The sequence below is a fragment of the Palaemon carinicauda genome, chromosome 26 (genome assembly GCF_036898095.1).
Source record: "Palaemon carinicauda isolate YSFRI2023 chromosome 26, ASM3689809v2, whole genome shotgun sequence".
Classification (NCBI taxonomy): domain Eukaryota; kingdom Metazoa; phylum Arthropoda; class Malacostraca; order Decapoda; family Palaemonidae; genus Palaemon; species Palaemon carinicauda.
The window spans coordinates 38,636,636-38,652,151 of record NC_090750.1 but is presented as its reverse complement, the minus strand read 5'-3'; the positions used below and the strand labels follow the sequence as shown (position 1 = coordinate 38,652,151).

Here is a 15,516-nt window from a genome sequence, read left to right as displayed (position 1 = left end):
ACAAGAAGATTCTCTCTCTCTCTCTCTCTCTCTCTCTCTCTCTCTCTCTCTCTCTATATATATATATATATATATATATATTTATAGGCTATTATTAAACTTATGTACACATTTACTAACCTTTTCATTTGTTGTATATATATATATATATATATATGTGTGTGTGTGTGTGTGTGTGTGTATATATAATCTCTCTTTCTGAAAATTACGTAATCTAATTTTACAGTATATTCATGGGTGAATAGTTGTACCCAGATTACACGCTGTGTCTGTACAGTTACATGTATGTTTTATATGTAGAGAGAGAGAGAGGAGAGAGAGAGAGAGAGAGGAGAGAGAGGAGAGATTGTAGATATTCCTGACGTCATTCCAAGGTAGCATCAGGACGCACGGTCATTGGCTGGGAGTCTTCGTGCGTCATCACTGGGGATTCTCATTGGCCAAGGGATATCAATTATAAGCGGCCTAATTTAAATCCCTATAAGAAAATCCGTTGATTCAGCTCCTTTATTAGACATGACTGGTGGTCATTTTGATCTTTGTGAAAATGACGGAGTTTCAGAAGACGCCAGGTGTGGTTTTTTAATTGCGTCCGAAACGGCGATATAGCAGCTCCAACTTGTGAATGGCGCTTCCACGCCTACACGCGGCTTGGGTAGTAGTCGAGCGCATGAGTCCCCTTAAAGTTGTTGGTCTCATCCGAAGTGTTGGGAAGAGAGAGAGAGAGAGAGAGAGAGAGAGAGAGAGAGAGAGAGACTATCATGTATATAATCACCTTTATTACCACCAATATTTTATGTGTCTGTCTGCTTAATTTTGCGTTTGTTTTACTCATTTCATGTGTCGGTCGTAGTTTTAGCTTAGTTGGTTGGGGGAGAGTGGCAAATTCTTTGTTCTTGGCTGTATGAAAGTTGTCAGAAGCAACAATCAATATAAATGTGTTCTTTGAATATGCTTTGTCACGTATTACGTATGATAGTTTTAATAGCGTGAACTTATCTAGAACACTTATGAGTTGTTTGTCTGAAAATCGTAGACAAAACGCATACATAACTTATCATGTATGTGAAATAAGTACATTTTTGCACACGTAAATATGAATGAATGAATGTGTGAAGTGGAATATATTGATGAAAGACGTTATTCACTTATCTTTGATTTATCCCCTTTCATTATATTATCCGAAAAGAGCTTATCTTGCATCATTCATTGACGAAGCGTATGTTCTTTATACCTCAGCCCATGAAGCCCTCACGCCCACGTTGCCACTCGATGTTGTACAGCTTTGCATGTAACCATTTTCTATGTCTGATTGTGCATGTGCATGCATAATTACAAATTATGATTTGATACCATTTTTACCTTTTTATTTACGAACTTTAGTGACAGTAAAACAACGAGAAGAGTCTGAGACATTGATATAAAAGACGCAAGAGGCAAACGACATTTGCAGGGTATGATATTTGAAATGCAAAATTTAAGCTCGAAGAGATTGCGTTATCCTTCCATTCAGCAAAGAGAACCGCTTTAGTATGACTTGTTGGACGAGTTCTGTGAACACTTTGAGGCGGTCGTTTGCCGATTTGATGTAAGGGTTCTTACATTATGATTTAACTGCATGTTTTGCTTGGTGTCTGGACTTCATTTACCTCTTTATATATATATATATATATATATATATATATATGTATATATATGCGTGTGTGCGTGTGTGTATGTACGTGTCTGTCTTTGCATAGTTAGGTCTGGAGCATTCTGCTAAATGCAGTTGACTCTTGCGTTTAGGATTTTCACCACATATCTGTATTAGAATGGGGTGGCTATATGTTCAGCATTTTAACCTTTGTCACTTATTTTTCACTCTAATAGCAAATTTTCAACGGTTCGATCACATAACGAAACAATATTTAAGTTTCTCACTGACAATTAATAACATTTTGCTTGACGTATATATAGATGTGAAGATAGAAGAGTCAGGCAGCTATACATGCACATCAAGCACTTTTGCTGTATTACTAAAACTCAGATCTAGTGTGTTGACTCTTAAAGTTGACGAATGGTGCTAATGAGAGTCTTTATAAAGTACTCGCTTAGACTCGGCGCTAACCTTCCTTGCGTCATCACCAGTCCTCCAGGTTTCCCTCGGTCTCCCACGTCCTCTGTAACTCAATAGTTATATGATGCTTTCATCATTGATGAAACCTGCTGTACTCTCATTCTAATCGAGAGTATTTATATTTACTGGTGGGATGAAGACTTGTGTCTATCACACTTAATAAGTTTGTATTGTATTTGTCAAATGCCGCTCGAAATATGCTCCTTTTGTTTTTGACTAACTAGTAAAATTTTTACTTAATTACTTTCTATACTTATTATCCCATCCTCTTCACTCCTTTTACAAAGCCCGTAGATCGACACATCGCCTTAGAAAGGCTGTTGCTTCAGAGGGCGGTGACCTTCTGGTTTCCAGCCATTGAATCGAGGTGAGACTGCTTGCCTTATATCATGGCATGTCTGACCGGCTGGAATCCAACCAAAGTCGATTATCTGTTAGGTACCTAATGAATGGCCAACGATTTCTGTTGAGAACTCATTGGTTACTCAGTTATATTGGTTTCATTAAGTCGGCGGTTTAAAGGTTTATAGAGCAAACGTCTTGGCAATACCATTTATGGGACTCTCATAGTTCAGCCGATTGAAATGACTTGATATCTTTAAGGATTGTATTTAGATAACTATATTTTTGACAAAACCCAAAATCCTTTTAAGTACATATGGATATTTCTTTATATAAAATTTGTGCAAAAAATACATGTTGAAATTATTTATCAAAGGTAAAGGAAACAAACCATACCTATATAACGCAGTTTGCTTTAAAGTGAAGACTATTGTCTTGCCAACAATGGCAGTAATTATTTGAAGTGAAGTGTATGTATAGTAGAAAGACGCAAGTAGCAATGACACAGCCTTCAGAAGTCACTATGAGCGATGGCGCACATGTTGATACAGTGAAACCTTTATAAATCGACCTCAGATAATCCGACATCCTGGTTGCTAGTAAACTGATCTTCGTATCTGATCCTCTGTGACCTCTTGATTTTTCTCAGAGTTCATAGATACCTGTTTTTCTTTCTCATAAAGAGGGTGCGTGATAAAGTTATATGAGATTAATTGAGGAAGTGAATCAGAAACCAAACGTTTTTTTCTGACGTAAACATCCAGAATCCAGGATATATTTTAAGGTTTTAATATATTTGTGTATGATTGTTATTGTTTTTTCTTTCTTACGTACTTCAGTTCATTCTTCTTCCTGACCATATAATATCTATTTTAAGTTTTACATCATTCATCGATACATAGGGAAAATGAATAAGATGGAATTGAATAAAAGTGTAATGATACAATGGGCAATGAAGCCTGAAGATTATTATTATTATTATTATTATTATTATTATTATTATTATTATTATTATTATTATTATTATTATTATTATTATTATTGTTATTATTATTATTATTATTATTATTATTATTATTATTATTATTATTATTATTTGATACTCAAAAATTACTCACAATGTTGCTTTAAAAGCGTCTGCATGTGTTCAAATTGGAAAGTGCTAAAACTTGTACATGGTAACTAAGTTTTATTTTATCAAGAAGTTTGCTTAGCTGTACCTAAAAAGTATGGGGCAAAATAAAGTAGACAAAGATAGAATTGTTTTTGTTCGTATTAAGGGAAACCTGGTGAATGCAGTGACGTTAAATAGGCCTCCGTATAATTTTAGCTTTCTAGCAATTGCCTAATCTGCCATCTTCACGATGTAGTATGGAAATTATAAAATTATCATAGAGAACACCTACTACTAGCTACCCTATTTGTTGCCAGGGTGCGAACAGAGGGGAAAAGTTCTTGATGTATAATGAAGTGATCAGAGTTAAGACGGACATCTTTAGAAATGGATTCATTTTTACATGAAATAGGTCAAGTGTAATTTCTCCCTTTTCTACCTTACGGTTTTAGGGTGCATTCACTGGGAGATTTTCATAGAATTTAATTACATGACCATTTTATATATAGAATGAAGGGTGTATTGTATACGCATTACACAAAGTGTATTTTATACACCGTCCATACTGAGGTGAGGAAAAAATTTAAATTTTTTTAATGATTGTATGCAAGAGGGGATTATTGATGGCATACTATCTGGGATTGTGCCTATGTAAATTTATTGTAGGCCAAAACTTCATTATTGGCAAAGGAAAAGAGAGAAAGAGAAAAAAAAAATGCCATACACCATTGTTAAAAACATCAAAGAACAAAGTTTTCACTTTCCAGTTGTATTTAGTTTCATCATAGAGAAAGTTAAGAGAAATTTGGTGAACCTTTAGTAATATGATTGCCAATATCATGTAAATGCCAAAGGTAACTCTTACCGAAAATTCCTAGGGTTAGGTTCTCTTTTTCTCATGTTTTCACTGTTGCTGGATTATCAAGAAACAATGGGACTTGTATTCAAGTCCCGCATTTACTAACCAAGTTGATTTGGATTCCATATAAACTGAATCTCCTCCTGAGAGTTTTGATCAGAACAAGACTTTCATTTGCTCTTTCTAAAAATCTGACTAGATTTGAGGTATACAGAATTGGACTTGATAAACTCTACGGTAAAATGTCATAACATTTAAATAGGATATATCTTCATTGGCTTACTTTTTCGAGCATACTTTTCCGAACATAAATTATAATATAGACAGAAGTTTTAAGATTTGTATATTACTTCATCTAGAAATATTTAAACCCTTATTAAACCTATTAATTGTATAGATGAATTGTATTTAGACATAAAACAGTTATTTGAGTGTGTTGACTGAATAGACTTTAAGAACTAAGACTTTCTTGAAACACATCTGTATGAAACCAGTCAATTATACTAATATCCTTTTGAATAGCCAAACGGATAATGCAAAGGAATGAATTCTCATGAACATACTCATTAAGAATATTTTCTATTCTTTTCAGATTATATAGCTAGGTTTGGTAGAATGAGTGAAGCAATGGCAAGACGGAAGTTCTGGCAGATTTTGTCCGCTGTCGAATACTGCCACAACCGACACATAGTTCATCGTGATTTAAAGGTAAGACATTGAAAATAAGGTCCAAGAGGTTTATGGCGAACGCCAAATTCCTCAATTGTTTTGAATGAAATTGTAAACATCATTGATCTTGCACTTTGTCAGTTTTCTTCTCAAGATTTGTGATTGACAAACCACTTTATTTTTTAATTCTTTTGCTTAAAATTTCCATCTTGCTAAAACTTATACGTACGTCTTATTATTTCCTGAATTGCCTACATAAATTCTTCAAATCTCATCGTACAAATATTCATTAGCAATTATGAGAAGGTACCTGTTTCTATATTTCAAAATATATATACTATTCGAGAATATATACCAATGTTTTACTAGGACCTTCTTATAATCTCAAAATCAATCTCTACGTTTATCTGTTTTCACTAAAAACTGACCCATTCATAATTATTGCCTGAACAACTGTAACAGTCTTGCTGATGACTACAGTCTCGTAGTTTCATCTGATGTTTCACAGTTCAGGTCAGAAGCTACAAATCACACACACCCATATTTTTACAAGTTGAATATTAGATTTTTTCCCTACATATTAATTTTTTTACTCACTCCAATATTGTATCCATATCACAAACCAGGTTAGAATTTGTGTACGAGGTATGTTGCTATCACTGCTTATAAAGTGATAGTTCACCGTCGTTGGAACTTATGATCCCCTATACAAGAATCCATTGTCCCAAATGGCATTGATCATAACGTTTATGAATCTGCAATTCTATATTATACTAGTTACGACATCCTACTTCACTTTCGTAATATAAAAAGTAAAGATCAAAGTATGAATTCATAAGACCAATGGTTCCCCAAAATATATTTTTATTAAGTGAATAGTTATTAAACCACTATAGAGGAATCAACAGTGATCTTATATAAGGTATTCAGTAATCCTGGCTAGTACAGTGGTAACGTGTTTGCCTCGCATTCGCGTGGCAAGAGATCGATCCCTGCCCAGGGCCGTGAGTTCAAGCTGTTTACTGGGGAGGCTACTGCTGTGGTAGGGCACCACAGTGGGGGGTTGGGCTTGCCCGGCTGACGTTCTGGTGAGTATCTATTCTGATGGAACTGGAACTGAAACCAGACACCTTTAACCTTTATTAAGGATAAGAAATGCTCTGATAATCAATGATGATTTATTTATCAATCACCCAACCTTACCAAGAGTATTGCTTCTCGTAACTACAGAAACTTCTCTTCTTGACACCATGAAGCCAACAACTAAGTAGGAATCGAATCCACACTACTTTTTCCCATCCGTGTTCCGAGGATTTTGCTCTTTGTAGATTTTAGACATTTTTGCAAAGTTCTAGGGCCGGGAAGGCCATTGAACGCAAAGAAAGGAAAAAGTTGAAAGAGTTTCGATTTCTAAGGGTCGAAAGAACGTAGGAATGGCCCTTTATAATCGAAAAGTATAATCTAGGGGGTTCTGACATCTTTTCCTCCTTATTACGTCATTCGGCTCTGGCCCAGATGTTTTGTGGGAGATAACATTTTTCTCTTATTTTTCCTAATTTTTCCTCTGTTTCATATGATTATTCACTCTATTTTTAGAACTCATTTAGGCGAAGTTATGTTATCTAATTTTACGTATTTTTTCGTTTACTTTATTTGCATTCATTTAGTGTAGTGTTATAACCAAGAGTATGAATGAAAGAAAAATAGTAAATCGAAGTGACAAATTCTCGTCGCGTGAGTATGTATGTATCTTCACGTGCATATACTGTATATCCAAGCCATGTTTACCTGTTTGTCATTTTGGTAAAATTCTATTGAGTAATTTTCATTCTTTGTTAAAACCATTACAATATTACTAAATACGAACATTTGTACAACATTGAAATATTGCACCAAAAACTTAAGTCGCCTAAGGTGTTTTTGAAGGCATTATTTCTTAATATTGACGCTAAAATTATATTATTGCCAAGAGCATTAAACACGGACTTTGATAATTTAAAGGGCCGCATAGGAAACTGCCCAAACTACTTGAAATCTTTGTTGAATAAAGCCAAGTATAGGTTTGTTAACTTCCAGATTCGGGATACAAACATACACTAGCCTAATATTTTGCCTAGAATAGAGGCAAATTCCTCCAGGAATACTATAAGTAGGTAACAGAAATCGAATCATCTATTTGCAGGTATTCGTAGTCAGATTGGTATTTTTCTCTTGAGATACCATAAGTATTGATGTTTTTATGTAACGCATATGAGATAGACAGAATTGGGGGGGGGGGGGTGGCTGCCCGCGTCACGGAAGCAGTCATTATTGTAAGCCAAAAATGCATGTCGAAAAATATCGACTATGGGAATTGTGTCAAAGTAACAAACCTGAGACCTTGTTGCTGTGTACGTATAACTGTTGCAGCCCCCCCCCCCCTCTCTCTCTCTCTCTCTCTCTCTCTCTCTCTCTCTCTCTCTCTCTCTCTCTCTCTGGCATGGTCCATTGAGATGAAATCGTTATTATGACGTCAACGAAGAGCGAGTGGAGGTGACAAGCTTTCTAACCAGAATTGTTTGGACGTTTTCTTTCCAACATTTTTAGACCTACGGGATTTCTCGCATGTTTGGTTCGAGGATTTCTGCGTGTCCTTGTCCCTACATCTAGTATAATCCAGGAGATTAATCGTTGTTTATTTTTATTAATCTCTCTCTCTCTCTCTCTCTCTCTCTCTCTCTCTCTCTCTCTCTCTCTCTCTCTCATATATATATATATATATATATATATATATATATATATATATATATATATATATATATAGATAGATAGATAGATAGATATATCTTTATATATGATAGATAGATATATCTATATTTATATATATATATATATATATATATAGGTTGGCCAAGTCACCAGCCACCCGTTGAGATACTACCGCTGGAGAGTTTTTTTTATTTGACTTGCCAGATAGTACTCCATTGTATACACCTCTGGTTGCGGTTCTTTTTTCCTTTGCCTACACATAAACCGTATAGTCTGTCGTAATCGGTACACAATCTCCTCCACCTCATACACCTGACAACACTAAGAAACGTAAAAACTCTTCCCATGGCCTTCCACTGTCTTGGGTTAGAATTTTCTAGCATGAAGGCACACTCAGGCACACTATTTTAGCCGTTTCCTTATTTCTTTTTATCACTGGAGCCCTTGGGCTTTTATCATCCTGCTTTTCCAACTAGGGTTGTAGCCTAGCCAATAATAATAATAATAATGATAATAATAATAATAATAATAATAATAATAATAATAATAATAATATAATAATATAGATAATTTATTTATTTATATATCTGTTTTGTTTAATATCTCTCCATGCTTTTCATCCTAACAATTTCTACATTTACTGTACAATACCTGTTACATAACATGAGATGAAGGTTATAGAATATATATATATATATATATATATATATTATATATATATATATATATATATATATATATATATATATATATATATATATATTCACAATCATTTGATTTACGCTAACGATAATCTTGAACTGCGACGAAAATAGGACGTGGCTGATACATACTGCTGTACTGGGGAAAGCATTGGGTGAATTGGGGCGGTGAACATAATCTGGGGGAGTCGGATTGATCTAGTCACTCTTGTAAAAATAATAGAAAACGTGGCTGCTGACGTCATGGACAGGAGTACGAGATGCCAAGTGACGCCATCAACATTTAACTACGGCAATTCCTTCTCGCTGAGATGAGACTCCATGAAGTGTCGACAAGACGAACAGTTTTGGGCTGGCTATGTTTTTTCCTCTCTCTGTCGCACCTTGTATTTTGCACTGAAGTAAGAAAGGACGTACATAATATCCTGCTGGCACTATTGCTGTCCTATTTATAACTGGCAGTCACTATTGAGCTGAAATTATATAGATTTCAAAAGAAATATGCAAAAATAGATTGTATCAAAATATCACTGAATAGGTATGTCACAATTACCATGTGTGTACTGGATTGCCTGATTAGTTCTAATTTTATTTTAAGCGCAGTTTTATATATATATATATGTGTGTGTGTGTGTGTGTGCGTGTCTGTGTGTGTGTGTGTATATATATAATATATATATATATATATGTGTGTGTGTGTGTGTGTGTGTGTGTGTCTTTGTGTGTATGTATGTATATATGTATATTAACAATACATAAAGTTTGTGAGTTATAAATACACGTGTTTGTATGAAGGTTTATATATTTTTATGCAAGTTACGTCTTCACATCCTATTTTTGCAATACTGAAGGACATATCGAATTTATTCCATGTTTTATTTTTCCTTCTTTCATTCTTTAATTATCACTCCCTCGTCCCCCTAACTCCTCCCCCTATCCTCCCCCCTCTTCTACCATTAGTTTTCGCCTCTCCCACTTAGTGAGTAAAAAATGAAATAATTATTTCCGAAGCATCTGTAGATCACATACTCATTCCAAAGCAATACCACCCAACTTCACGTAACTTAACCTTCCTCACTGACTCTCTCCCACCAGCTCAGATCACTTGCCTTGTCAGAGATACCTTATATACTCCCTCTCCCTTGATCAGTAAACTATCATAAATTTACAATTCTTTGTACTTATTTTTCCCTGCTATGGCAGTCATATTTTCTTTTAGTTAAACTCACCCCCCCCCCAAAAAAAAAAAATGTTCCAAACTTTGTGTAACGTCAGCCATGTATGCCCAATAATAATATTGTCTACCTACGTTCCCAATTCTCTTCTTCCATCTTGGGTTCAACCTTTTTAACTCATACTTTACCCCCCCCCCCCGGCCACCAGTTGCCCTTGGTTGCTGAATGACCTCACAGTCCCCAGCGCCGGTCTCTATAGGCCACATTCATGAATCCATTCCATTAATTTGTTATTTTGCCTTCATTTGACACTCTTAACAGACACATTGCCAACTCAGCAGAGGAAGCGTTTCAGCGTCCATTAATTCATCGGATTGAAAATAACTTTCGATAGGCAATTTAAAGACTTGTCGTCGTGGGAGCCATTTAATAAGATTAAAATATGACCACGCCCACTTGAAGAGGCTCGTTATCTCTCGTCATATCAGTTAGGGACCTTTTCTTATCAGAATTCATTAGGAGAGTTTCAGGTTTAGATTGAAATTTAATCTTTGGGGCTCTTACGTAATAGTTTCGTTTTCTCCTGGTATATTTATAGTTTCTTGCTGAAGTTTATTCGTGTTGCTTTTACATAAGTTCTGTAACAAAAGTCAAATTTAGTTTGTGTAGATTAATTTCAGATATTCAGTAATAGAAGTTCATTTAAACTTATTTTAGAATTATACATTATTTTAAACTTATACATTTTTTGGGGGGTATACAGTATTTGTTAATTGTCCTTTATCTGTGTTTTTTAATGAAATTAATTTCAGAATTTACGTAATATTTGTTTTACTTGATGATAATTTTTTATAATGAAATTTTCGGATTTTCTTCTTGAATAAATTCGGTACCATGTAGATATACTCATACATTTATTCTCAATCATTTTCTATCTGTAGTTAGTTTTAGAACTATTCCTCTTTTTCTTAAACTTTTATCTCCGAAGATGGTGAGCGAAGTTGGCATCAGTAGGTCTCGAAATGTATGAAGTTATTTGTGATGTAAAGGAATCTGAGACCTTTCGATATTCGATACGCTATTTAGGTCGGTGTGATCAATGTCACCTGCTTCGTGTCATTTCGCTTCCTATTTTTTTTTTCACATTGCCTTATTACCAAGAGCATATTTCCATCGTTTACTTCGTTATTTTTTTCCACTTTGAATAGTAATTAATATTTCATAATGTTAGTGGGATTTTTGCCATTTTTATATTTTGTTTTTACTCTCGGATATTGTAAAAGGGATTGTAGAAACATTTTTTTTACTTTTACCATATACCTAAGTCTTTTTTTCGCAAGGGTAATGCTCCATTAAGAAAAATATATTGTATTTATAAGATTCAAATAAGATCGTATGTAAGACTAAAGAAAAGAGAATGCAGTGAAAGTCTTCAGTTTACTAAATACCAACTGCATTTCTTCACCATTGATAGAGATTATTGGGCAATGCATATTTGTATAGTGTTGTGGAGAAACTTAAGTTTTACTGTAAATTTCAAAGGGTCCTGATCTAAGTGTAACTTCAGTCTCAAAGAGTTTGTTAAATTGGACTCGAAGTCTTATTAACCTCTAGTTATTAGCTGTTAAAAATTTTTCACTTAATGTCTAACGAGTTTTTAACGTAATAAGGGAAAACTTGAGAAAGATCGCTGGCCTTAATTACTTGAAAACAAAAGTTTATAGTTCTTTAACAGAATCTATTCTTCAAATTCCGAAGTTTATAGTTTCTGAGTAAATTTATATTAAGATAAATTTTTAGTTTCTTGAAGGTCGAAATCGATTGATTACTATTATTCTCATATTTAGTTTATCATGAAAATTATCAATTTTTTTTTAATAAACTTCATCTTTATTCAGTCTTATATAATTGAATAATTCCGAGCTATTTGCAATCTTTACTTCCATAATACCTGTTTATTTAATGATAAATATGGTCTTTATTCAGTCTTATATAATTGAATAATTCCGAGCTATTTGCAATCTTTACTTCCATAATACCTGTTTATTTAATGATAAATAAGGTCTTTATTCAGTCTTATATAATTAAATAATTCCGAGGTATTTGCAATCTTAATACCTGTTTATTTAATGATAAATAAGGTCTTTATTCAGTCTTATATAATTAAATAATTCCGAGGTATTTGCAATCTTTAGTTCCATAATACCTGTTTATTTAATGATAAATAAGGTCTTTATTCAGTCTTATATAATTGAATAATTCCGAGCTATTTGCAATCTTTAGTTCCATAATACCTGTTTATTTAATGATAAATAAGGTCTTTATTCAGTCTAATATAATTAAATAATTCCGAGGTATTTGCAATCTTTAGTTCCATAATACCTGTTTATTTAATGATAAATAAGGTCTTTATTCAGTCTTATATAATTAAATAATTCCGAGGTATTTGCAATCTTAATACCTGTTTATTTAATGATAAATAAGGTCTTTATTCAGTCGTATATAATTAAATAATTCCGAGGTATTTGCAATCTTAATACCTGTTTATATAATGATAAATAAGGTCTTTATTCAGTCTTATATAATTGAATAATTCCGAGGTATTTGCAATCTTTAGTTCCATAATACCTGTTTATTTAATGATAAATAAGGTCTTTATTCAGTCTTATATAATTGAATAATTCCGAGGTATTTGCAATCTTTAGTTCCATAATACCTGTTTATTTAATGATAAATAAGGTCTTTATTCAGTCTTATATAATTGAATAATTCCGAGGTATTTGCAATCTTTAGTTCCATAATACCTGTTTATTTAATGATAAATAAGGTCAAGAATAAGTCTCGAGTCACGTAACACCTTGGAGTTTAGTTAAATATTGGATTATAATAATGGCAAAGAAAAGTCTGTTCGGTAACCAGCTAAGCAGTAAAACATAGGGGTCCTAGTGAGTAGATTTTCGGTCCAGGATCGTCAGTCAATTGTATATCAACGTTTCCCCTTTAGAAAATATGAGGAATTTAATCGCTCGCATGCATCGGCCATTGGATAGATTGTTTTTAGGACCTGTGGTCCTTTTTTTTTTCTTTTTTTATCTATTGCTTATCTTTCTTATCCTACTGTATCCATTCAAGTTGCAGTTTATTGTAACTTATTAGCACTTCCTTTTTCTGAAAATATTATTATTATTATTATTATTATTATTATTATTATTATTATTATTATTACTTTTTAAGCCCCAAAATAGTTGGAAAAGCAAGATGCTATAATTATGCCCAGGGGCTCCAACAGGAAAAATACCCCAGTGAGGAAAGGAAGCAAGGAAATAAGAGAATTAATTAACAATTGAAATAAAATATTCGAGAACGCTGATGATGTTACCTTTCCCAGAATCATAGTAATATTCTTCTAACTCTTTCAGTAAGGCTAATAGTAACTAATTCAAACTTGACATTAAATTCGTCTGCATAATAATCGTCTGTGCACTTGCTCAATTTTCTTGACATTTCAAAATGAGTCCGCATTACCTATCCCAGAAAAATGGATTATAGCCGAGTCTGAAAATATTGTTTCTTGAGTTTTGTAGTCTCTCAGATGTGGTTTTCATATACTGTAAATGTAAGGATTTCTACAGTTATTCAATGGAACCTTTAAAGAGAAAAAGATAATTCAACATCTTTATTTGGTTCAATAATCATGTGAACTTTAGTGTTCTTTGCTCTCTCTCTCTCTCTCTCTCTCTCTCTCTCTCTCTCTCTCTCTCTCTCTCTCTCTCTCTCTCTCTCTCTGATTATATTCAACTGTACGTGAAAAGCTATTGTATGCATTCTTTACATATACTAATATCTGTTTTCCACACAAAGAAAAAATGACATCAACTTCAATAATGGTTATTTACAAATATTTTATTATTAGCCACAGGTAGAAATAATGATAATTTTTCCCTTCTCTGTCCTCTTCCTTTTTGCAGATGTATTTTTATCCATCTTATCAATAATGTTCCTTCCTAAGTGCATGACAACATTTCAGTATGGATGATAAGCTATGCTCTCATGGGATATAACGTATCGGTGAATATGTTATCTCGTATATGTATGACAGAGAGAGAGAGAGAGAGAGAGAGAGAGAGAGAGAGAGAGAGAGAGAGAGAGAGAGAGAGAGAGATAAAATTTTATATTTAGAAGGGTTTGTCGTCATCCCAGAACATAACCTGATATATCATCAGCCTAAGTCTAGTATTGCGAAATATTGACATTTTACATTAGTTTTGAGGGATGTCTCTTATGGAATCCTGTTCTCACGAAATAATTTTGGACTTATTATTTTCACATTTTCCAATTATTAAATGTCACGCCTGGCACTCCCCTTTCTCTGTTATTGTTCATATCTACATATTTCTTACTTAGACCAACATAGGGAAACAGATTATCCCTTATCATGATCATTTGGGAATCAATGTGTTGTCATAAGGTTGAAATTTTATTAGGAATAGGATTTCAGACTCAAAACATTAAGTAAATCTAAATTCATTAGTAAATCTACGTGATCTCCCTCAGCCATCGTGTACGATTTACTGCCTTTAGGAGTCCGGTGGAATAATTCTGAATGAACACTGTCATTGGTCATTTCAGAGTTGAGAAACTTGAAGCAAATCTCCGAACTTTCATTTAATCAAATTTGCTCCATTAGGAATAACGGGCTCAAAGTCCGTTTGCTTTAGATACCCCCAGAGGCACTTTATTATAGTCATACACTCTAATAAATAGAAAAAAAGGAGGTAGTGGGACTTACAAATCTCTCTCTCTCTCTCTCTCTCTCTCTCTCTCTCTCTCTCTCTCTCTCTCTCTCTCGTGTGTCTTTCAGGTGTACAGAGGGTACATGTTATGAAGGCGAGAAACCTCCTTCTCGTACAAAACAATTGTGGTAAAATGTTACGTATCTTTTTATTTTACTTAAGCGCCCCCTAGACATTCTAAGTTTTGCGTAATATTTAGCAAAAAAAAAAAAAAAAAAAAAAAAAAAAAAAAAAAAAAAAAAAAAAAAAAAAAAAAAAATGACCGTGTAGGTTTCCGCCATACTATTGATATAACAAAATAACGTCAAAAATATTGTATGATGAAATTGGATCGTCTAGGCGTTTGGTAGCCCTAGTTAAAAGAAATGCCTCCTGAAATGGCATATTCACATGCAGAGTTTTTGCGAACTGAGCCTTCTTCATTATGAAGATTCCTTCCTTCAGTAGGGGGTTGTTCCTCCTCCAGCGTTGAATATATTTCCATAGGAATGTTCAGGTAGAGCAGAGGAAGTGCGCTGCCAAGCTCTTGTTTTAGACAAGGGTATCCATTTCTATTTCAGGAATCCAGAGGGAATCTCGTTCTGCTTTTTCAGATGTTTTTGGGCTGGGAATGCAATGATTACGTAATTTCATTAACTCTAAAATTCAACTGATTCACTTCAATTGATACGGATAAATTTCTTGCCTCCTTTTGTTTGTCACCCTTTTTTAGGTATTTAATCAGTGTTTTAATTATATTGAGGGAACATGAACGTTATGAAATAATAGATATGTATTTTTATCGTTAGTCTCCTGAAATAGGGTTAGGAAGTGTTTTTGCCTGCATTAAATTTGTGAAGATTTTCCTTTATTAAGGACGTAATTTGGTCTACACTGTAAAACATTAGACGATAAATTTCTTGTTTATGTAAGATGAAATGTACGTTGGAAGTTAATGTGTGGAGGATCTTATTTATACCTGGTTAAATGGGTCTCGTGAAACATTAGGTTTGTTTTAGA

The 15,516-nt window shown here is 33.6% G+C and overlaps 1 protein-coding gene across 1 annotated transcript in view; it reads left to right on the top strand.

The window, feature by feature from the left end:
* The window catches only part of LOC137619496 (serine/threonine-protein kinase SIK2-like), a 134,046-nt gene that overhangs the window by 68,014 nt on the left and 50,516 nt on the right, over positions 1–15,516 (top strand). Inside the window, 1 exon segment of the mRNA XM_068349575.1 lies at positions 5,024–5,139. Coding sequence (XP_068205676.1) covers positions 5,024–5,139 — 116 coding nt within the window.